Raw genomic sequence first — 24284 nt, 5'->3', positions numbered from 1 at the left:
GAAGAGATTGGATTAGTTTACTTAGGGTCCAGCAATGTTCCCTCTAAACTGCAGGGCAGTACAGCTCAGAGTCTTTGAGTGGGTGGGGCTGATTAATCACCTGCACAGTTTAGAGAGAACACTGGTCCAGCAGATTATATACTATCATAGTGGGTGTCCTACAGTTACTGTTGTTAGATAATCTTGTCTTTTGCATCTGGTTAGTACCTGACTTTATAGATCTCTACAATGTTAGATACATCCTCAGAGATGTGATAAAGTGTTGAAAGAATAAAGTAGCATATAATTGAAGTAAAAGGTTGATTGCATAAAACATATTTTCAAAATAGCAGCTAATCAAAAGGTAGCATAATAATGAACATACCACATTGGCTTAGGCGTCTCTTTAGGTTGTTTTTGTTTGTTTGTTTTTTTAAAGCACCTCCCCTCCCTTGTTTTTATTCATCTATTTATTTTTGGTTTCTGTCTTGATGGCAAAAACAAGCTTTGAAAGCAGCTATACTATTGCAAACATCCTTTCAGCAGATGCCTAGCCAGTTTCCGTATGTGGTCAGGAAGAATCAGTCCTTCAAGGCTGTTCATATTCCTTACCACCACCTTTCTTTATCAAAAAAACACAGCAAAATTAACCATACTAATTTCCTTTGGAACATCATTAATTTATTTCCACTCCAGCTACTCTCTATTAGTGTAATTTACCCAAAATGCTGCTTGGACTGTCAAACTAAGATTATGGAAGGGTGATTTTATATATAATAAATTGCTTCCAAACCATTTGGGGTTTTCTTGCGTTAGTGATTTTTTTTCCTTCTGGTTCTTCTTCTTGGTACTTTGACTCCATTTGGTTTTTAATAAATAGGTGTGCAAATGACCTATTCTTTCATCTGTTAACTTGTAACAGCAATGTCAAGAGGTGTAATGAATAACGAACAAGAATATTATACCAACTAATATGGTAAAACCATCTGCATGAGCTGGTATAGTGCTGCTAAATCACTTTAATTTAAGCATGTGCAGAATTAAGAGACATTCTGTTAATTACCATAATTACACTTTTCAAACAAATTATATTTTGTACTGTATGAGCAATTTGTAGGAAGGGAGAGGGTCATAGAACATTGAAGTATTAAATTGTCTGATCATATTAAGATCTGCAAAATTGCTACTGTTTCCTCTTCAAAAAGTTAGTTTATGGAGCAATCAAACTGATTTTATTTTATGATTGCTAGCTTTTTGTCCAATCATAAAATAAAAATCTATGCTTATGGTAGCAATATTTTCATAAAGATTACTAGGCATCTATCTTCCTATCACTTTAAAAAGTGTTCTTAAACAGATGCTTGAAATTGTCATGTTATAATCATGTCTGGAATATTGATGGATCGGGAGACATTGTATGGCATTTGTTGATGGACTTTAGACTAGAGAGTTTCTTTTTTAAAACTGGCACAATGCTAAAGGCATATGATGTACATTTTCAAGGTATTTTCAGGATATTTAAAATTTGGAAGCTTAAATTATTTTCATGAATGAATTTATTTTTTCTCTTCGTTGTTTTTATATATCACAGCCCCTGTCTTATAACACTTCAGTCTGTTATACCTCTAAGCCCCAATCATGCTGACACAGTGCTGCCACTGAACTTGTGGGTGCTGGTGCCCATCCAAAGAGAGCTTGCTGTAGCATCAGGGCTCACCATCACTTATGAGTGTAGTGCTGTTGAAGCGGATCTCTCTTGGTTCTATTATTATTTTATTTATTCTTCGGATAACGTTTTAAAAAATCACAGGTACAAGTGCAAAGATGTTTGGTTTCTGCAAACAGATACTAAAAATAAGTTGGTAAAATTTTAGTCCTAAAATCACTTTACAGCATTTTCCAAGCTTTGTGTTGTTCTCATGCACACTGGATAGAATGGTTTTGTGTATTTGCAGTTATTATTACTTTGTATTACCTTAGTGCATATGGTCCCTAATCAGGGACTGGAACCCCACTTTGTGACAGACACTGTACAGCTCTAAACAGAAAGCCCCTCCTCTGAGGAACTTGCTAAATTTTTTATAGTTAGTGTTTATCATAAATAAATAAAACATTTCCTTCCGGCAGCAGTTCTCATAGTGCTACATACTGCCCTCCTATGTGTGCACCTCCCATTGAAATCCATTCAATTCCTGTGATTGAACTGAGGGCAGAATTCGGCCCATAATGCTTAGCAGCTTAAGGTTCTACTTCTAAAGCTGACTTTGAACAAAAAGGTGCTGCTCCAAAAGCAACTTATTTAAACAGTTGTACCTGCAGATGATTATTTTATTTGGTAGCTCCAGATTTCCAGATATTTCTAGACACAGATTTGCAATACAAATTTATACTAAATATTTCCATTTTATTAATTGGCCCCATGAAAGGATAGAATATCCAAATGAATATTTATGTCTTCTATGAAAAGGCAGAATGAAATAAACACTTTTTCTTATGCTAATTCAACTAGATTTTTGAAATCATATTATGTGTTGTGATATTTTTCTTGGCAAAGGGCATTTCCTCATGGGATATTCAAAAGGGTATTTTCAGTCTGCTGCTAGCTCAAATTTACCAATACTTGCCAGCCATAATAGTATTTTGTTTTGCTCATGTTGAACTTTTTGTCATTATTCTTGTATATCTATTTCATACCCATACATGAAAATGTAACTTTAATACAAAACTAATTTCCTGTCATCAGTGAACTGATTGATTTGTTTGTACCTAGGCAGTGCTAGTTTCTTAGACCTAAACCATTAGATTGAGACTTAGCTCATGATAAGGGGCAGCAAAATAACTCATGGTCCCTGGAGCAGCCCAGTAAGTCAGCTGACTCACTGGAGTACCTCCCCTCCTGGTTTCTTCACTGTTCTATCACTGAGGGTGTTACTGTGTTTGCTCAGGGATACACTGGTGTAACTAAGTGTAACCAACTGCTCCTTTTAGCATTTCCCACCTACTTTTTGGGGGGAAGGGGAAGATGGGAAATGCAGTCTGCTTCCCACATTCACAAGAAACTATAATACAATGTATTAGGACAAGGGAGTAAAGGAAATGACTAATGCCTGCTATATTCCACGCTGCCTGCCTGCAAAGTGGACCACAATCTGGCCTTCAGTTTATAGGGGAAATAGCAGTGGTTTGATACAGCTGCCACCCTTTTGCTTAAAGGATAAGACTTAACTATTGGGGATTTTAGAAATTATAGATCTTTTAAAAATTGGGGTTTTAAATGAAACTGAAGAGACAGTTTTAAGTGAAGGTGTTAATTAAAGGATAAGATTGATTTATAGACAAGACAAAAACACTCTGATTTATACTGTTGTCCTATTTTTGTCCCATTCTACTTGCTTTTCTTTGAGATGATATGGACTCCAATCCTGTAAACCCCGAGGCACACAAATAACACTGGGGGCTGTCTGAATATAGAAAGTGTTTGTATGTGTAAATATTTCAGGATTATAGCTTATGAAATGGTTTGGTAACAGCTGGGTTTTAGGTATGATAACAGTTTAGAATAAATTATAGACATTCTAGGAGACCGCTATCAGCACTTTTCTAAAACTTTTTTTTTCTTTTTGTTTTCAATTGAATGGGCAGATAATGTTTTTAAAAAAGCTCTTCTGGCTCAGGACTTGCTCAGTTTTACTTCTAGGTTAAAAAGCAGCCTTTCTGACAACTGGAGAGTTATGTACAGCAAACAACAATCTCCTTGACACTTCAACCCATTTTTGTACTTTATTGTTCTGAAGAATTGCCAAAATGCAGGGATTCCACTTATATATTCTAGTATTGATCTTTTCTTTTTTAGATTTTCAGTTTAAAGAGAAAATATTGTAGTTGTCATGAACTCATTAACGCCTCAGTAGTGAGGATTTTTTTTTTCAGATAATTACATTATTTAGCCAATAGCCTGTAAGGACTATTTTAGAGATACTTTGTTCTGTGCTGCAAATACTTGTGTCGACAGTGTTTAACAGCACTTATTTCTCTGTTGCCTTTAATGGTTGCTATGGGGCTATTATGGTTTGTGAGGCTCTTTTTGAAAACAGTGAATAGTGTAGTAGGTTAAGAACCTATGAAAGTGGATGTTGCTAATTGGAAAATTAGCATGCCCTTAACTAAAGCTGAGATAATAAGTGCTATAAGAGATAACTAGATTGCAAACCAGATACATAATCAGATGAAGCTAGATGACAGAGTTTGGGAGACTTAATTTATGCAAGACAAAAAGAGAAGAGTTGTGATCATAGGAGAAGAGACTATGGAATCAGATTCATTCCATAGACTTTTTAGAAGAACATGATGTACTGCTGTCAGTGACCACTTGCAGATGGATGAACAACTAAAGGGCTTATAGAGATGCCAGAGTAATCAACAGAAAACATATAAGGCTGCTATCTTATTTGTGTATCATTTGAGCAGCAGCAGTATTGGGTTCTATTTGACTCTTAATTGCTGAACAGCTGGGTAAAGTGACAGCAAAGCAAAAACCCATTTAACTTGTAAAATGTAATCAATTCTCCTACACTGTTTTGAGATTACTTTAAACTTAAGATGGTGCAACATACCGCAACAAGGGATACTCACAGCTCTAAAAGTCCTAATTGCTTTTAGAATCGCATCTCACATGGTATTTTTAGATTATAAAAAAAAATTAAAATCAATGCAGTTTTTTTCAAGGACATAGATTTAGGTCTTGATTATCTGTGAAGAAAAAAAGCTTTTTCCCATTAATTAATTTGGAAGCGTAATGTTAGTATTTTTCTGAAATAATCTGAATTGATTAAATAAAATTCAGTGACAAGGGAGTTGGAAATTATTAAAGACATGGAACTAGTTTAAATTAACAATGGGGCAGATAAGGTACTTTGTACTTGTGTTATAGAATCAAAGTAATTGCAAAAAGCTGTTTTGTGATATAACTTCCTTAATGTTGAGAATACTGTTAGCCAAAACAAGTATTATTACTGTAAATGTAAAGTTTTGGCTCAAAGGCTAAGACAAGTTCTTGTTTCCTAAAGAAAATAGATACTGTTAGCTATATTTGGGGCCCACTCCTCTTCCTATGAGATGTACTTGGAGGCGACCCTGCACATGTGCATCTTCCAGGTTGGAATGGTGGACGTGTCAGCTGCCTCTGTGCGTCTCCCATTCCCTCACTTCCCCCATCAAACCACATCAGGTCTGGATGCATGTATGGAGATCAAGATAGCCCAGACTGGATGGGGGAGGTAGTGCACACCTCTCCTCCTCACAAGTCGATGGGGAATCTGTGAAAAAAGATGATAAACCAAAACATTATTCCTTTGGAGCAGAGTCTGCCTCTGCCTGCATCTTAAAAGAAGGCTCTTGCATATCAGAAGAGTCTCTTGCACTGAAGATCCAATAGTGCTGCACTTTTTAGGGATGGGAAAAGGAGTGCAGGAGTCCCCAAAGCAGGGGGCACAAAGCTTCTCCACGTATTGGCCAGACTCTTATAAGTCTGAGTGGCGCTTGCTCATTTGGCAGCCTCTGCCGCACATTCGTTCCCAACCACCCTAACCATAGCTGCCAAATGTTAAGCAGCTTCATGTCCAATGCTCAACACTGCATGTAGCAGAGCAGGATGTTCTGTCCAATACACTGAAATCTATTATGATAAGCCCATTATTTACAAATATGCAAATTAACTCATGTATTTTTCATAAAAGATCACTGTTGGAGGAGCACAAATCTTGGACAATATGATCCTATCTATTTTCCAGGCTATGCATTCCATCTGTAACTGTTGTTACGATTTTATAAATTTAGCTTCCTTTCTATGTACATCTGTTTTTCGTGCTTGTTGACTTGCTTTCTTGTTAAGGAACAGGGATGTCCTATTTTAAAGTTGACCACTTCAGCAGGTCCCTTATCCCTTTAAAACAATTATTTGGTTTTGGTTGAAGAGCTAATTTTCAATCTTTAATTCACACATTTTTTCAGTGTGTAAGCTTGCATCTTTGATCATTAGCACATTGTTTTTATGTCAGTACCAGGAGAAAGCGTAGGTCTTGGTGTCCCTGTATATACTATTTTTCATTGTTATCTGGCACATTATACCTCTGACCTCTCCTTGTCTCTCCACGTGCATCTCCTCTAGCTCTCATGCCTTGAGCTGTCACCTTGTGTTCCTGGTGACATCATACACTTCAGCTCCACTGAAGGACTGACAGGAGACACTTGATATGGGACTGTCCAGCAGATAACAGTGTACCCCCTGTTCATTCTGTAATTATCAATGGTAAATTGCCATAGGAGCGGTCAGGTGGGCCATTAAAAGGGAGGTGGACTAATCTGCCGTTACATCCATAGAAAGCCCAAACCCCATGTGATGGGTTGGTTCACTGAGATCCCCCTGAGCTCGTCTACCTGTTCTCTGGGATTCCCCACCACCCTGTTTAATACAGAGAAAGCTCATAAGGTCTATCCTCTTTATCATTGAAAAAGAGATATGTACAACTCCTGCTCCCCCAACTTCCAAGTAATATTATTACACTGGATTTGATAACAAACAATGATGGGGGAAGATGAGTTGTTAGATCAAGTCAGAAAGAATAGCTCTGGACTGAATAGACTTCACCTGAAATAAGGACTAGGGTGAGAAATTATTTATAACAATTTCTTAGTATATTAGGCTTATATGTTATGTTTATTTTAGCTCAGTAACTTACTTTGATCTACCTATCATCACTTGAAACCACATAAATCCCAATGTGTACATGATCCTACTAGACTACGCCCGAGAGAGTGTGTGGGATGGGGGGGAGGGAGAGGTTTGTGGTTTGTAAGTTCATAACCAGGTTAGTTCAGAACAAGCTCTCCTGTGAATCTTTGAGTCAATTCTTTATACAATTTTGACATTTAACCTGTCCTCATGTGACAGGTGAGAAGCAGAGAAAAGTACCTTCCACAGGACAAAGCTTCAAAAGGCTGAGTACCTGCTTAACTGAAGAATTATATTTGTATTCAGTTCTGCATCCCCCACCCCCAATAGATTTCCTGAGAAACTCCTTAAGGTTACATTGTTTCAAATCCCTCGAAAATCAGAATTTCCCAGGGTTTACATTAGTCAGGAGCTGGACTCCTCTCTAGACAAATTACATACAATCCCACAATAACATAACCATTTGCATTTTGAATAAGTCATCTCTGCAGATATTTAGTCCAGTAGGGTTTAATTGAATTCAATAAGTTCTTTCCAGGCAATCACAGGAAACTGTCATATCTGCCACACACATGTAGCTTATCAGGTATTTAACCAGCTGCCACGTGGCCTCTCTCTGTCTCTCTAGCTGTCAAGACTCATCGAGAACATCCTGAGCAGCCTTTGGAATCTCACTGCCCTGGCAGAAATCAAGACATTTTTGACTGTTTATAGGCCTTTGATCTGGCAACTCCCCACCCTAGCAAATCAAGATTTCCAAAACATTGGAGACAGGGTCTTTGAAATCAACAGTTTTCCCCACTGTTTTTCAAGTGTCTGCCTCAGGGGTGGGCATTAATTTTAAGGGGGGGGGCACGCCTAGATTTTGGAAAGTGGTAGAGGGCCACACTCTTCCAGGATATTAATGGAGGAATTCCAGGGTCTGGGATGGAGGTTGGGTGCGGAAGGGAACTTGGAGGTAAGGAATTGGGGTGCAGGAGTGAGAATGGGGTCTGGGAGGGAGTTTGGGTGAAGGAGGCAGTTGTGACCTAGGGCATGGGACTGGAATGCAGGATTTTGGCATGTGACCTAGGGTAGGAGAGGAGTGTGATCTGGTGCAGGAGATTGGGGTGCCAGATCTGGGAGGGGGTATGGGTGCAGGAGGGGACAGAGGGTTTGAGTATGTGGAGGTTGGGGCAGAGCCAGGCAGGCTCTGGTTGGGAGGTACTTACCAGTAGAAACCTGAGGCAGATTAACTGCTGCTCTTCTCCGGGCATGAGAGGGAGGAGAGAAGGAGGAGGTTGAGGAGAAAGGGAGAAGGCTTCCTACACTGCCTCTTTGCCCAGCGAAAATTCTTAGCTCCTATTGGCCAGAAACTGAGAGAATGACCAATGAGAGCTAAGGGATTTTGCTGAAGGGTGGGAACAGCATGAGAAGTCTGCCTCCTCCTTTCCCAGCCATCCAGAGTGGAGAACAGATGATTTTCTAACGTGCGAGCTGTTCTCTGCCTAAGGGTTCCAGCAAGGCAGCCACGGGCTGGATCTGGTGGCTTGGTGGGCTGGATCCTGCCCACTGGCAGCCTCTTGCCCACCTCATAGACTCATAGACTTTAAGGTCAGAAGGGACCATTATGATCATCTAGTCTGACCCCCTGCACAACGCAGGCCACAGAATCTCACCCACCCACTCCTAGAATAATCCTCTCACCTATATCTCAGATACAGAGGTCCCCAAATGATGGTTTGAAGACCCCAAGATGCAGAGAATCCTCCAGCAAGTGATCCGTGCCCCATGCTACAGAGGAAGGCGAAAAACCTCCAGGGCCTCAGCCAATGTACCCTGGAGGAAAATCCCTTCCCAACCCAAATATGGTGATCAGCTGAACCCTGAGCATGCGGGCAAGACTCACTAGCCAGACACCCAGGAAAAAGTTCTCTATGGTAACTCCTATCATCCCACCATTGGCCTATTTTCCACCAATAGTGAAAGGTCAATTAGTTGCCAAGATCATGTTATCCCATCAAACTATCCCCTTCATAAACCCATCTGGCTGTTTCTAGACTGGCAAGTTTTTCCGCAAAAGCAGCAGAAAAATTTGTCAGCTGTCTACACTGGCCGCTTGAATTTCCGCAAGAACACAGACTTTCTACTGTCTGAAATCAGTGCTTCTTGCGGAAATACTATGCTGCTCCTGTTCGGGCAAAAGTCCCTTTTGCGCAAAAGGGCCAGTGTAGACAGCTCAGATTTGTTTTGCGCAAAAGGGCGTCTAGATTGGCACGGACGCTTTTCCGCAAAAAGTGCTTTTGCGGAAAAGCGTCCGTGCCAATCTAGACACGCTTTTCCGCAAATGCTTTTAACGAAAAACTTTTCAGGTAAAAGCATTTGCGGAAAATCATGCCAGTCTAGACATAGCCATCTAATTTAATCTTGAAGCCAGATAGGTCTTTTGCCCCCACTACTTCCCTTGGAAGGCTGTTCTAGAACTCCACTCCTCTAATGGATAGAAACCATCATCTAATTTCGAGTCTAAACTTCCTGATAGCCAGTTTATATCCAGTTGTTCTTGTGTCCACATTGATATTGAGCTTAAATAATTCCTCTCCCTCCCTGGTATTTATCCCTCTAATATATTTAAAGAGAGCAATCATGTCTCCCTTCAGCCTTCTTTTGGTTAAGGTAAACAGGTCAAGCTCCTTGAGTCTCCTTTCATAAAACAGGTTTTCCATTCCTCGAATCAGCCTAGTGGCCCTTCTTTGTACCCGTTCCAGTTAGAATTCATCCTTCTTAAACATGGGAGACCAGAACTGCACACAGTATTCCAAATGGGGTCTCACCAATGCCTTGTGTAACGGCACTTACACCTCCTTATCGCTACTGGAAATACCTCGCCTAATGCATCCCAAGACCGTATTAACCTTTTTCATGGCCATGTCACATTGGCGGCTCATAATCATCCTGTGATCAACCAGGACTCCGAGGTCCTTCTCCTCCTCCGTCACTTCCAACTGATATGTCCCCAGCTTATAACTAAAATTCTTGTTATTAATCCCTAAGTGCATAACCTTACACTTCTCACTATTAAATTTCATCCTATTACTATTACTCCAATTTACAAGATCATCCAGATCTTCCTGTATGATATCCTGATCCTTTACTGAATTGGCAATACCTCCCAACTATGTGTCATCCGCAAACTTTTTTAGCACACTCCCACTATTGGTGCCAAGGTCAGTAATAAAAAAATTAAATGAGATTGGTCCCAACACTGATCCCTGAGGAACCTCTGTCTATTTAGATGTTCTTTTCAGGGAAATGATTATATTATTTCCCAGTTTGTTATTCCCATAGTCTTATCTTTCTAAATCAATTCATTGACACAGGTGAGTCTTCTAATTCAATACCAGGTTTCATGCAGCATACATTTCAATATCCATAGATACAAGTGATTTTACAGCAGCTGCATTTCAGCCACCCTGCGGTACAAGCATTTGAACTACAAACTTGAGAAATAATTTCAAATGTAAAAATTAGGTAATGTACTGAACTGAGTGTTGCCTCTGGCTAGTCCCAAAGGCCTGTAATCAAATAATCAAGAATCATCCAAAGGAGGTTAACACTTCTCATGAATCATCTGGGAAATGTTTTACTTAAAAAGCTTTTTATGCAATTTTGACTCTGTTGGACTGATTGTCACCATGGTATTTTTGTCTGATAACAAGTCACAAGAACTATGCAAATGGAATTAAACTGTCTCTGGATATAATATTCTAGTATATAGAATACTACTTCTCTGAGAACAAATAGGGAAGATGAACAATAGGTCTAACTGCATTGTACCAAATGACTGCTGTGGCAGACGAACAGATTCCAAGATAGATGACTTGTTTGCTGATTTAAAAAATAAATACTTAAAACAAAGGTCACTCCTACCCCAGACCTTTCCACACGTTAATGTGCAGCAAATATATAAATGTACGTTATGTTTTAAAAAAACAAGCTAGCTCCTGCTCTTTTAGTGTATCTTGATATCACTCAGCTAGTACAGAACACAACTATCAGATGATTTACCCAATATAGGGGAAAGCTTGAGTGGCGTGTAGCTCTTCTTTTGACAAGTTCCAGGTAGCCAAAGTTTTCTTTTGTCCCAGCTAACTCAGGTTGGTGACTGGATTCGTACAGATTGCCTTCAAGAGGCTTAAGTTAGGGTGACGAGATGTCCCAGTTTTATATGGACAGTCCCAATGTTTGGGGCTTTGTCTTATCTAGGCACCTATTATCTCTCACCTCCTGTCCCAATTTTTGACACTTGCTATCTAGTCACCCTAGATTAAAACCACTTTTGCATGCAGCTCTTTAAGCACTTCATAGCTACAACTGAGGATATGGGCTTTGAATATATCTGATAGGATTAGAGATGGAAAAAAGCTAACCTGACATGTGTCACAGACATGCAGCAGATTGCCCATTGCACAGTGAGAAATTGTCACTTGTCTCCAATATTAATATTTCTGTATTTATTTTCTTATTTATGAGAGAGTATTTCAATGGAACAGCAATTTGAGTTACAGAATCATTGACCTTTACTTGAAAAATACAGTATATATACACCTCACCTTTGGTCAAATCCTTGGTGGTAGATGAAGAATATTATCCTATGACAATGTTTAGACCACTAATGTCTCTTCAGTCAGTATTTGTTTGACTAATGGAAATAAAATTAATGTACATAATAATTTGTCTCCTGTGTTGAATGTATATGTCTTATCTTTTTGCCAACATATTTTTATTGTAATGCAAGAATAGATCATTAGGTCCATTGAATTAACATCTCTTATATTTAATGCACAGAGCAGCATGGAAGTTAAGCACTATTTAAATCACTAGGAAACTTTGTTTAGTATATTAAATATTTTGAGTTTTTCAACACAAAAATTGAATTAAATTATTAGTTATGTGTTTTATATATTTGATCGGAAGATATAGAAAATCGAGTGTATTGAATTTGCTATAACTTTGACAAATTGATTACACCTGGAATTTATTTGATAGACCTCTTCTGTGTTGCATTGAAGACCCTGAATAAGTTCTTAATTTAATCTTCCCTTTCTTTTGCTGCTGCTTGACACACATTTTCTTTAAAGATCCATCAGTTTTCTAACGATATTAATTTCATGGGTAGTTCTGGCAATTTCTCAGAGAGCTCAGGCTAGCATTATGTTAGCTTTAAATGCCTTGACTTGCACATTCTCCTTTTGTTTTCCCTGCATTAACCTTTTATCCTCAGTGAAAGACTGCATTCCAAGCAGCAGCAGACTCCAGAGATCATCATTTTTTAAATTCTTTGTTAGCATTAATAATTTATGGAGTCTTGGATTAGATATAGGCTATGCAGGCTTTTTGCCTAAATTGTGGAAAACCATTCTCTGCGTCTGTCTGTCTGAAGAAGAGTACCACAAAGTTAAACAACTGTTCATGTTTCAATAATTTTTGTTTCTCCCTTGTAAAGAGATTGGTTCTTCCAGTGTTATACAGGAAATTAGGTCAGATTCTAAAACCTTTTTAAAGGAAAGATGATCAAAATAGGCTTCTGTTTCCTCCCCCTATGTTAGTTGCTGTTTTTTTCTGACATGTAAATGACTACCAGAATATATGTTGCTAAGGTATTACTCGGGGACAAGAAATGAGTAACTCTACATAACTTGACCTACTTCTAATCTGCCTAATTAGATATGCATAGCTATAATGAAGAAAATCTATGCTTCAAATAAAAATCTTTTGCCATAGGTTAACTGATTAAATGGATATGCTTTCTGCCTGCATTAAGCTTCCTCGCTTAGCAATGACCGATACTGCAGGCTGTTAGAGAGTATTATGACCACTTTTCATGGAATAGATTCAGTTGTATAGTGTGGTTAATTTTCCAGCATGTCAGTCATTTCATTTGAGAGACGACAGCTATCATGCATGAGTTCTCCCAGCACAACGAAAAGGAAATGTGTATATTCTGATGATGTGGGTTACAGACCCCTCACTAACACTAAAGGGACAATAAAGCAATACTGTGCCAAGAAGACTCTGCCCTCAGCAGCTGCAGAGCATGATCCAAATAGGGGACCTGTTTGAAATGGAACTCTGGCTGTCAAGCTATGGGAAAGTGAAAGAGGCTGTATCCAGGGAAGAAGCCAGTTAGTACCGTCTCAGACTGAGGAATTCCCCAGGACAAGAACTGTGGGTAAGGCCCAACCACTCAGAGACCTTGTGCCTTTTTCCCTCCACTACTCTCTGACAAGGAAGAAATCATTGAACAATAAGAAGCAAGCTGAGAAGCCTGAACTGACTATCTGAATCCCTGAAACAGCTTGAACAATTTTCTGCAGGATGGAAGCAGTGGGCTGTGAATGTTCCCCCAAACCAAGACAGTATGGTCTGGGGTATCAGCCAGAGGGGACAAACACCCCTTAGGTCCTATACTGGGGCCATGTGGCCAGAGATTGCCCTAGTCTCCTTGCCCTTCCCTCTGCCCCTAGTCTAGAAGGACAGACTAACCTGGCTGCCTGACAATGTCCCCTGCTACTCTGGACTAGGGAGACTGTTATGATGCAGCATCCCACTGTGCTAGCTGGCCTGAGTGCACCCCACTACAATTTTCTTCCTTGCTTTCAAGGTTCTGTGTTATAACACATGGCACATGCTAAATTGACAGTGAAATGAACAAAATTTCTGCTAAAGGAGCTTCTACTTAGCACTTTAACATCATCAGGCTTTTTTCCAATCCTGATGAAGTCCCCCCTTGCAATGTACCTAGGCCAGGCTACGTGACATGTCACAAGCTTCTGCTGGAAATGGCAACTACTGTGCCTCTCAAGAAAGGAGAGATAAGCCATTCCAATTTTAGGAAAGGCATGATGTCTGCTTCAGTGGGCTCTTTCTGCCCTCTACTTCACCTCTTGAAAACCTCACTAGTGGCATGAGGTGTGCTTAGTGAACTCCTGGGCATGATTCGCAGCCTTTGTGGGGTAAGCCGAGTATCTGGAGGAGAGACCAGGAGCCTCCTTCCTCTTTGTGTCTTAATTCCACTCTGATCAAGCTCCCTAAACTCAGCATTCTTGTAGGCTCAAGTGGTGACTGAGAATTTCTACCCATTGCCAAGACTCACCACCGTCCAAAGGAAGCTGAAGAGCAGCCTGTTATTAGAAGCCAAAAACCATTATTATTATTGGAACCTTTGAGAGGGCTACTGTAATAATGCCAAAACACATCATAATCAGTGTACCTCCTGGAAAGATTTACAAGGGAGTATAAAATTCTATACAGACTCATGCTTTCCTTTAAGTCTTCTAGAAGCCTGCAGTTGCTAAGGATTATAGCTGAAAAAATGTTTAAAGTATTAAGTTGAGTGTCAGGACAATTTACAGACTTCTCTTTTTAAGAATCTAAAAGTTTCTTTATTTGACCAGTTCCCAGAAAGCCTTAGGGGGGGGAATAAATTAGTTAATCATTTGTCATATCCAGATGGTAAGAAAATGAAGTTTTACCATTGAGCTCACTACCTAAAATGTTCCTAGAGGAATATAAATTAATTCTTAATTTGCTATGGCCAGATGGTAATTCCTACCCAAATCATGAAGGGTCTTCTGCATTGCATAACACTTGATCTGGCCTTTTATTTTTTCTACTAGTCAAGACTCAAAGAAGGCTAAATGAGTCTGAATGTCAGCTTCCTCATATGATCTCAGAGAATGATGATCTCTTGCATTTCTAATGTAAGGACTAATGTTATGCTAGTGCATATGTGCCCATGGAGCTATGTGAAAATTTACAGTAAAATTAATTAGCAAACAAAAACTACATTTAGTAGTCAAGATTATGGCAAAATTTCAAGTAATCATAAGTAAAGGGGAAAGACATGTATATTGCTTTCCACATTTACGTTCCCCACAATTTTATTGACAATGCAGACCAGTACCTCAGAATGCTTTCACATATTTAGCTAGCAGATACCCAAAAGCAACTTCATCTTCATCAAACTTGCACTCAAATGCAAAACCTTAACAGTAATCTCACATGCTTTTATATTAATTATAATAATAGGTTCATTCATTTAACTGTCACCCTATTCCATGCATTTGAGAGGTCAATTTTTTTCCAAAAAATACTGGGTTGTTTTTTTTGAAAAACAGTTTCAAAGGAAATTTTTGAATCAGTAACAAGTTTCTTTGTCCCCAGCTGCCGGTGAAGGTGACGTAATAGTATTTAGGGTCCAAAAGAATAAATTTAACTTAAGAATCATTATCAGCAAGTTAACAGTATTGAAGTGACTAGCTGAGGTGGTTTGTCCTCCATTGTTTAAGAGAGAAAATGAGAATATAGATTGCTGATTGAATCAATCAGTTGTAGTCTATTTGGATATAGAGGAAAGCATCAGTCCAATTAGTATATATGTGAGGAAATTGGATACTTTCATGCAGCTAACATGTTTTTTAATTTATTTATGACAATTTAAGATGAAAAGTGGAAATTTGTCAAGAAGCTTAAGCTGGCAAAATGCAATAACTCTGGTGTAATTCTTTTTGCTACAAATTACCGTTAAAAATTGTCAAACTCCTTACCGATAAACTTGAAGGACCTCCAAGTACTTGCTGGTAAAGTCTTGTTTTATTGACCTAAAATTTTGTTTTGGTATCAGTTTGACAGTTACTGAATTATGTGATATAATTTTATCATCTACATTTTATCACCTGCCCTGCATTCTGCCCATAATCCAGAATAACACTCCAAGACACTTTGACAGATTTGACAGCCACCATTTTTGTAAAACAATAAAAGTATTCAGGGAGATGTTACTTCCTCCACTTTCCCAACTCCTGTTGAAATCTAGAATTTCTTCCTAAAAATGCCCTGTCCTGAGGATCAGAATGATCAATATTCAGTTCTGGATCTGTGATTGATTTAAGGTGTAATATTTTGTGATCTATTAGAAAGCAAGCATTTTTCAATGGTGTAAGTTTTTCATGATAGATCATGACACTTCACACCTTTAAATATCAATACGTATGATGTAAAGAGAAGTTTTAAAGGTACCTTTTAAAAGTGGGGTTTTTTATTATTTTTATGGTAGCGACAACAATTAACAAGGCACCTCCCTGAAATTATGAATTGGATGGGCCATGACACAAGAATCTGCCAATCTAAGGACAGACATTCAAGTTAGAAGAAGGGACCAATGAATGTTTGTTTCCAAATAGATTTGCTGTACTACTCAAGAATATTTGCCCTATGTAGCACAGTCAAATTTGCTTTCTAAAATGTAACAGGGAGTGTTTTGGTTTTTTTTTTTTTTTTTTTTTTTTAAAGATATGTGGAATTGAATTCATTGGGTAAAATCCTTGTCCTATTGAAATCTGTGGTAAAACTCTCTGACTTCAATGGGGTGAAGAATTCACTCATTATACTAAGGGAAGTTGGGCTGACATGTTGAAGTATTTGAAAAATAGTACCAATAGGATGAAGAAATGGTTCTAAAATAATTCTCCAAACCTTCTAGAATATTTGGCATACAGAGTCAAAACATTAATATCGTGCGGTACTGAATGGAAGTTTGAATATTGAGAAAACTGATAGTAACTCCTGTATTTATGTTTCTTAACACTCCATTATAAGTCTAGCTGGGACAAAAGCATGGGTTTAATCAGTCTGCAATTTTATTATTAAATGTCTGGAACTACCCAGTAGATAACATGTTTTCTCTTTACTAGTCCCCCTCTGCCACCCAGTCCCTCTATCAGATCCATTGCTGGGACCTTACAATCCCCAAGGGACGGAGCTTCCACCAACTTCTCCCCTCAGCTTTGCATGCAGAGCCTTCCAAGAACACCATTGCCAGGACCTTTCTAACTACTCCCTTGTAGAAGGGGTAAGGTGGACTACAATGATGGGTAGTTGGCTCCATGTCATTGTAATCAAAACCCTCAATTACACCAGGTCACTCACTCACCTAGCTCCTCTCCTTAAGTCCTTTCCCAAGATCTATCTGTTACTCTGTCTTCTTTTATGTGTCTGCACTGAACATCTGCTGTATACATAAATAATAAGTTGTGACATATGACCTACCACACATCATTTTCTGCATGAACAGGGCCCATACAAACCTGCTGTGAGGAAGATGAAAAACCTCAAGTGCACCTGGGCCAATATGTTGCAAAGGGAAAAATTCCTTCCCAGCTCCACTCAACGGGATGGCTAGTGTAATGCCCACAGCACATATAGCCAATAGCATGGTATATTTGCCACCAGAATAGGAAAGGAGGAAGGTGTTTGCTGCTGATTTTGCTCCATGAATAAGAGGGGTCCCAGCACAGGCTGACCTTTTAAAAGCACTCATTCCTTGTTGATGAGTCATCCACCATGCTGGCCCCTTTTCCAGCAGTTTTACCGCTCTCCTCTCTCTCCACACAAACCAGCAAGAATCACCCTCTTCTTCCAGTCAGCCATCCAAACAGCTTAATATGCAGGGATGTTATTTGTGTAATTTCTTTTTTATGAGTAGTAACACCTTCACTGTTTGCAGAAAGTCTTTCATATTCATCAAGGTGCTTCCTCATGCTAAACAAATGCCTTTTCTTTGTCCCTTGAAATGCCATTTATATATCCCAATCTGTAGTGTTAAGTGAAGCACTAAAAGATACTTGAAAAATATGACGTTAACTAATGTCTGCCTCTACATATAGATTAAGTGTGGTCAATAATTTGTATTTTATTTTTTATATATATAGTGAGCTTATCTTGTCCAGCATTGACATTGGAGCGACTGGAGATTGGGAGTGTTTGATCAACAACTCCTATGGAACCAGTACTAAACAAGTAGAAATTGTGGTTCTAGAAACAGCAGCACCCTACTGTCCTGAAGAAAGAATATTTAATAATAAAGGAGATTTCAGGTATGATTTCCTCTAAGTCCTCCAAAATATACAAACACGAAGAAGGCGAAGGACTTTGTCCTCTATAAAATGTGGATCTGTAAGTACATCCTGGGCACATGATGTTCAACAAGTTCTCAAACATTTTCTCAGTATGGACCTCATATTAATGCAAGAAATTGACTATTTTGTGGATGATATTCAGTCTCATCCATATTATACGAATATCCTTTGACAATAACAACAAGGGCTTATGTGGAAAAAGAACATTAGGGAAGTATATCACTTCGTTTTTACTATATTTTAATGTAATCCAGTAGGAGGAAGAATCAGCACCTTGTTGAGACTAGCCAGATCTCTGAGGAATACCAACAAGTGCACTGAGGTCCCTAGAATGCACTCTGAGAACATCTGTCATAATGCTTACAGTATAGTATGGAGGTCTCAGCTTGAGGTCATACAAGGTTTTGGAAATTTATTACTGCTTTCCTTTTCTTTATGGCTAAATGGAAGGGGGCACTGAAAACTTCTGGAACTTTTTTCCTGTTGTAACACAGAATCATAGTAAAGAACAGGTCAATAACCACTGTACTAAAACATTAAGGATATAATCTTCAATATACTTCTGATTTATCTATTTCAGTTCAAATTGTTTTGTTCAGCTGTGATTAGGAGCTATAAATAGCATATAAATTGAAAACTCTTCAGAGAAACAGATTGCCTAAGATGATTTTTATGAGTATAGTACAGGAACGGGAAATAAAACTGTGGTAGCTTACTAAGGTTAGTCTATGGTGGGCCACTACCACTACATTTATCAGTGCCTCCACATAACCAGGCGATTGCAGCTCCCATTGGCCAGTAACGGCGATCTGCGGCCAATGGGAGCTGTGATCCCTATACCTGTAGAGGCACAAGTAGTCATGGTGTGGGGGAGGCCCCTTGGTGGACTGGATCCTGCCCACAGGCCAGTATTTGCCCACCCCGGGATAGTACCTCAGTTCCCAAAATACCTAGAATTATATAATATATGTTAAAAAATAGTAATAAAATACTTAACCCTGCCTTCAGAAAAACTTGTTATTTTAAATAAATATGATTATCACCCACAAATTGTATTTTAAAAGTGATTGCATATATTAGTTGCCTTTGTGTAAACTTTTTCTCTAAAATTACATATTAATCCTATGATCTGTTCAAAAGTGGTGCCCAAATGTAAATTACCTTTTAACTGCTGTTTATTCTTATGATACATTTTTAAGTCCAAAATGGAGAACTAGCTACCTCATGAAATCTGCTAGGGACCCCTTTTGTTAGAGATTTTAAGTGGAAGAAATTGAAATAAGATAAGTTATTTTAATCTGTCCTGCAGTAACATCAACGTGTAACAGTCCCCAAAGAGCAAGAAGATAACTCATTGCCAAATTGATTATAATAAGGGCTGATGTTGCATAATTAATTAAAAGTACGGTGGCCATGGAGTTTCTCCTGAGGGAGCTAAGTGCTCTCTGTATAAGCGTCTAACTGTAATAAATACCTTTTCTTTTAATTTATCCTTAAATGATGAGACTGACTCATTTTCATGGGACTTTGCTTCTTGCTTTCACATAGGGTACATCATAGATACAGCTGTGGGGAAAGGGAAAACTAACTGCCACCAACACAAGCTGTTGCTTCAACACAAATGTCAGAGAAAATATTAAAATTAATGGAAGACACATACCTAAATGCTTTGGATTCCTTTAAAAGTCTCAACCAGATCTTGTCGGCTTTATTAGTTATTGGCAAAATTACCTTTCTGTCCAACCCAAAATGGATGAATTTTGGGTGCTTTTTAAAATAGCTTATATAAAATAGTACTGATTGCCACACAATGAGCTTTCAAATGACAACTTTAAGAAGTCTGCTTCACACTTGCCAGTACATGTCATTCTTTTCTTTATAAATAAAAGATATATAAATTCCTGCATAGTGTCTCAAACTAACACCAAGGGCATTTTGCCTTTCTATATAAATCAAAGGAATAGGCATGTATGTTTCTCTTCTTATTGATCATCTTTCAGAAAGTCCACACAAATTTATTTTTGAAGCATAGATCAAAAGCATCTTGAACCCATGGATTCTTCTGGCATTTGAAGGGACTTAATGTAAAATTATAGAGAACTTATTTGGAGCAAACTTCACATTAAATACATGAAGCTTATTTCAAAGGTTTCTCCTCTGAGATGTAGCTAACACACAAGTAATTTTTCATGGAAAGATCTTTGAGGTTTTGATAGCCCAGCAAATACATAGGTAGAAAGAAATCAGCCATAAAAGCAAAACTAAAAAGAACTGCCTCTTTAATGGGCAGAAAAGCAATAGTTGCTGAAGAAGGTTAATCCTTTCAGTCGGCAGGCCCAAGTGGTATTTATAATTACAATAAGAACATTATGCATTGTGAATCAGAGTGAACTGATCCTATGAACAGAAAGATATTTTGTGTGATGTGGTGCTTTGCTTTCCCCTCTTTACAACTCTATCCTTAGATGCTAATGCAGGGGCGGGAAACATTTTTTGGGTTGGGGGCCACTGATCAACAGGAAAATCAGTCAGGGGCTGCATACAAGTGAGAAAAATAACCCCCCAAAAACCCTCACTGATGTGGCCCCTAACTTAGAAGGAGAAAGACCCTCCTCTCACATTCACCTTCCACACCAGAGCCCAAGGGGGCCTTGCCTAATAGATTTTGTGTTCTCCAGCCCCATAGTGGGGCGGCAAGGTGGCTAAAATACCAGCAATGACTCCCCAATGCTGGGGGAGGTAGTGGCTTGAGCCTCGGTGGCCAGATCCAGTCGATGTGAACCCTGGGCCTGAGATTCCCCACCACTGTGCTAACAGTAAACATACTATATTCCATATTCCATATCTTGGAGGGTCAGATTCAGCCAGCCTCTCTTACGTAAGGTGCTCACTTTTCTGAGTAGCCTCATTGATTTTCTGTGTTAGGTAAGAATTGGGTCTTGAGCTAATACAGATGCTAAAAAATTTTTGTTAAATGAAACATTCAGTTCAAATGCGAAGAGGAACATACGTGGAATTGTATTTGGGTTTTTTTCCCCCGAAAAAACACCATTTGTGTTTCATTTTGCATCCATGTCATGAGTTAGTCCAGTGGTCAGTCAGTTGTAGAAAAGGAAGATAATTATTCTTGTCTTAGCTTTGTTTAGAATTGGAAAGATGAGGATGGCTCAAAACCCATCAGCATATTTTGTGCTAGTTTTCAAATCAATCTACAGAGCAAAAGTAAAAGGGTTACTTTGCATGTTTAGTCTAAACATTAATAATCAACATGCAACCTGTGTCACTGGTTTGTACAACCTCTTGGGTCTAATGGTTACATCACTATAATTTAAATGGAAGATATGTCTACACAACTGACTCAGGCTAGTGGGGCTTATACTAGATCTTTAAAAATAACTGTCCATGCTTGGAAGCTGCAGCTCAGGTTGTGAAGCCCATCCCCTCCCAAGCTCCAGCCTGAGCTGCAACTTCAAAGTGCTCTCTAGAAAGTTGTTTTTAGGGTGCTATCTATTGCAAACCCTGCTAGCCTGAGTCTGTTGGCCAAGACTGGAAGGCTCAGTCCAAAATGGACATACACTGAAGGGCCTGATCCTCTCCAAACTTGTGATTGCATCTGAAACTTTGTGAGATCCTGTAAATGGCACAGGACTCAGTCCCAAATGTAACATTGTGAGGCCTTGATATTTGTGAGGCTCTTAGAATTCAGAATCAATACAGAGATACTGGACACGTCTAGACTACATTCTATTTTCGAAAGAGGAATTTGCATATCTTCTTCTGATCGCTTTTTTGAAAGCAGGTCTTTCGAAAGTGAAAGTATTCTGGATGCGTTTTTTTCAGGAATAAAAAAAACATTTTTCCTTTTAAAAAAAAAAAAAAAAAAAAAGGAGATTTAGGCAGTTTTTTGAAAAAGGGTTTTTTTCCGAAAAAATCGTGTCCAGATTACTTTCACTATCAAAAGATCCACTTTCGAAAAAACGATCGGAAGAAGATATGCAAATTCCCACAGAATTTGCATATCCTCTTTTGAAAATAGAATGTAGTCTAGACATGCCCACTGTGTTGCCTGCTGGTCCCCTCTAGTGCAGCCTGCTCTTACACCTACAAGTCCCTCTTCCAGGATTGATTTAACAGCATAGCCGAGGAACTTAGGTATAGCTCACCCTAGCTTATTTACTGTATTTTAGGGGAAACCTGTTAGAACATAACTGTCCCCTTTCACCCGGGGCTTAGCATCCTCTTCACCCCTGGCTCCCAAGTTCTGTGAATCCATGGTAGATAGGTTTCCATGTGCTTAAGGTAGAAGGGGGAGCTTGAAATGGAACTCATGTTCTTTCCTTCTATGGCTTTGGGCCAGCATCCACAGTACAAATGCCCTTCCCTTTTTGGAACATTTACCTCTCGGTTTTTAATAACAGATGTCGCATTTTCAGATAGTTCTGTGTCCTTTAGTTCTGCTCTTAGAAAGCTGCATAGACACAAATGGAGAAACATGCCATCTATACATATTTTTAACAACCAAACACCTCATTAGAACAAATCAGTTGCCAGTTTTCATCACTGCCAGACTCTGGGTTAGTGTATTTTTGGCATTTCCCAAGAAAACACAGTAATGTGCCACAAAGCACAAGAACAGGAAACTATTTTTAGAAATTAAAATGTTTTAAATTATTACTTTGTACTGACAGATTTTTTTCAAATGTCCTACCATATTGCAGCCACATTATAAATTGGTTCTAAATAAGGCATGTCAAGTTAAACTTGCTTATTATTACCTTCCTCATAGATGGCCCAAAACTCTGGCTGGGATAACTGCTTATCACCCTTGTCTGCAGTATTCATTTAGCTCCATTTCACTCCACAATGGAGCAGAAGAGTCAAAGGCATGGCGTAAATGTAACAGAACAGGACGCTGGGCAGAAGAAAACTATTCTGAATGTCCATATTCACAAGAAGTAACTCAAGTCCTTCATGCCTTTAGCCAGGTAAGATTATGAAGTCCTTATTCATAGAATGTACTGTAGTTATTGTAGGATAGCACATATATTTATGAGGTGGTTGTTTGTACTGCATAGAATGTCTGTCTGTTGCTAGGGTATACAGCACTAGGTTCCTGTCAGGATCCAAAATACAATGGAGCAATATGATCATGGTGCTTTACAGCGCTAATTAGGCCCACCTTGCTGTAGCTTGGATTTATTGCATGGCTGGAAGTCAAACCTGAGTTTGGACACAAGTTTGAGATTTCTACCCTCCAGCAAAGCAAAATGAAGTGCTTCATCTAAATGAGGCAGTCCTCATTAGAAGGGTTTGTGGAAATTTGATGCAGTGAGGGTACAATTATGCTGTGCTAAAAGACCTGCAGCATATCCATGGAATGGGTCAGCTGACTTTGGGCTAGTGGGACTCAGACTGTGGGGCCATAAAATTGCAATGTAGATATTTTTGCCCGAGCCTGGGCTCTGGAACCTCCCTCTTGCATGGTCACAGACCCTATGCTCCAGCCCAAGCCTGTATGTCCACACTGACATTTTATAACCCTGCAAACCTGGATCAACTGACCCAGGCCAAACATGGATGTTTTATTGCTGTGTAAACTGTTACTCCATTTTTACCTCTGAGAAAAGGAAAGTCCCTGCTCCAGTAAATAAAACTGAAATAATTCCGTGGTGTAACTGTGCCATGGATGTGTGTGAGTGCACAGCATATTGCCACCTTTATTATGGTGTGTTTTTCTTCTTGTGTCTGGAATTTATGTGTAGCTCCCTGCATGGGTACAAAATCTGTATCTGTTTTCCACATCTGTATCCTCAAAAATGAGCCGTGGACACCTGTGGCTGCAGATACCCATGAATTTATATTAAGTTTTTAGGATTCTAGATTCAAAATTTGTATCTACATCTACATCCATACGCACAAAAATGAGCTGTAGATATCCACATCTATGGATGCAAATACACACAGTAACAAAGAGGATATCTGTGGATTTGCAGCGCTCTACTTCTGTGAACATTGGTAATAGAATGACATGCAGGTACTCACTGGCAAGGACTTTGGGACATCAGAGCACCACTGCAATTTCTTTTTTCCTCTAAATACAAAGTCTTCCTACAGAATCGTTAGTTTCTCTTGTATTCTTATATCGCTGACTCCCCAGCTGGAGTTCCTCTCCTCATCGCTATGATCTTGGCTCTGTGAGCATTTCAGTTTGAATAAAAGGCAGAGCATGAATTAGGGGGGCTACAGGAAACAGGATAAGAAGACGTTTTAGACAAGTACGGAGAGAGTTCAACGTCTGCTGAAGGCAAGGTTCAAGGGTAGACCAGATTATTTTGATTTGATGGCTGTTCTGAAAAACTGGGGGAAATGGTTTGGTTGAACTATATCTGATTTTTTTAAAAAAAATTTCAAGTGATTCAAAAAAGTCTGTTGTGACTCAAACAAAATGTTTCATTAATTCAACATGTTTTATTTCTGAGCCTTTTTAAAGGACTGAATTCAAAAACTAGGGAATGGGAGGTGGTGTGGCCCTCATTCCAAGCTTCAGAGTGGTATTAAGAGCATTCATCTGGGCTGTAAGGGAGACAGGTACAAATCATCAGTCTGGAATAGGGGAT

General features: G+C 38.9%; 1 protein-coding gene across 7 annotated transcripts in view; it reads left to right on the top strand.

The window, feature by feature from the left end:
- ADGRA1 (adhesion G protein-coupled receptor A1) overlaps nucleotides 1-24284 on the top strand; it is a 486631-nt gene that overhangs the window by 237813 nt on the left and 224534 nt on the right. For all 7 annotated transcript variants that reach the window (XM_075935214.1, XM_075935215.1, XM_075935216.1 and 4 more), the window contains 2 exons: nucleotides 17461-17625; nucleotides 22454-22652. In XM_075935214.1, coding sequence (XP_075791329.1) covers nucleotides 17461-17625; nucleotides 22454-22652 — 364 coding nt within the window. The remainder of the gene's footprint in view (nucleotides 1-17460; nucleotides 17626-22453; nucleotides 22653-24284) is intronic.

This window comes from Pelodiscus sinensis, chromosome 8, assembly GCF_049634645.1.
Source record: "Pelodiscus sinensis isolate JC-2024 chromosome 8, ASM4963464v1, whole genome shotgun sequence".
Taxonomy (NCBI): domain Eukaryota; kingdom Metazoa; phylum Chordata; order Testudines; family Trionychidae; genus Pelodiscus; species Pelodiscus sinensis.
Note: the sequence above shows the minus strand (reverse complement) of the source record. Positions and strands in the feature narration are given on the sequence as shown.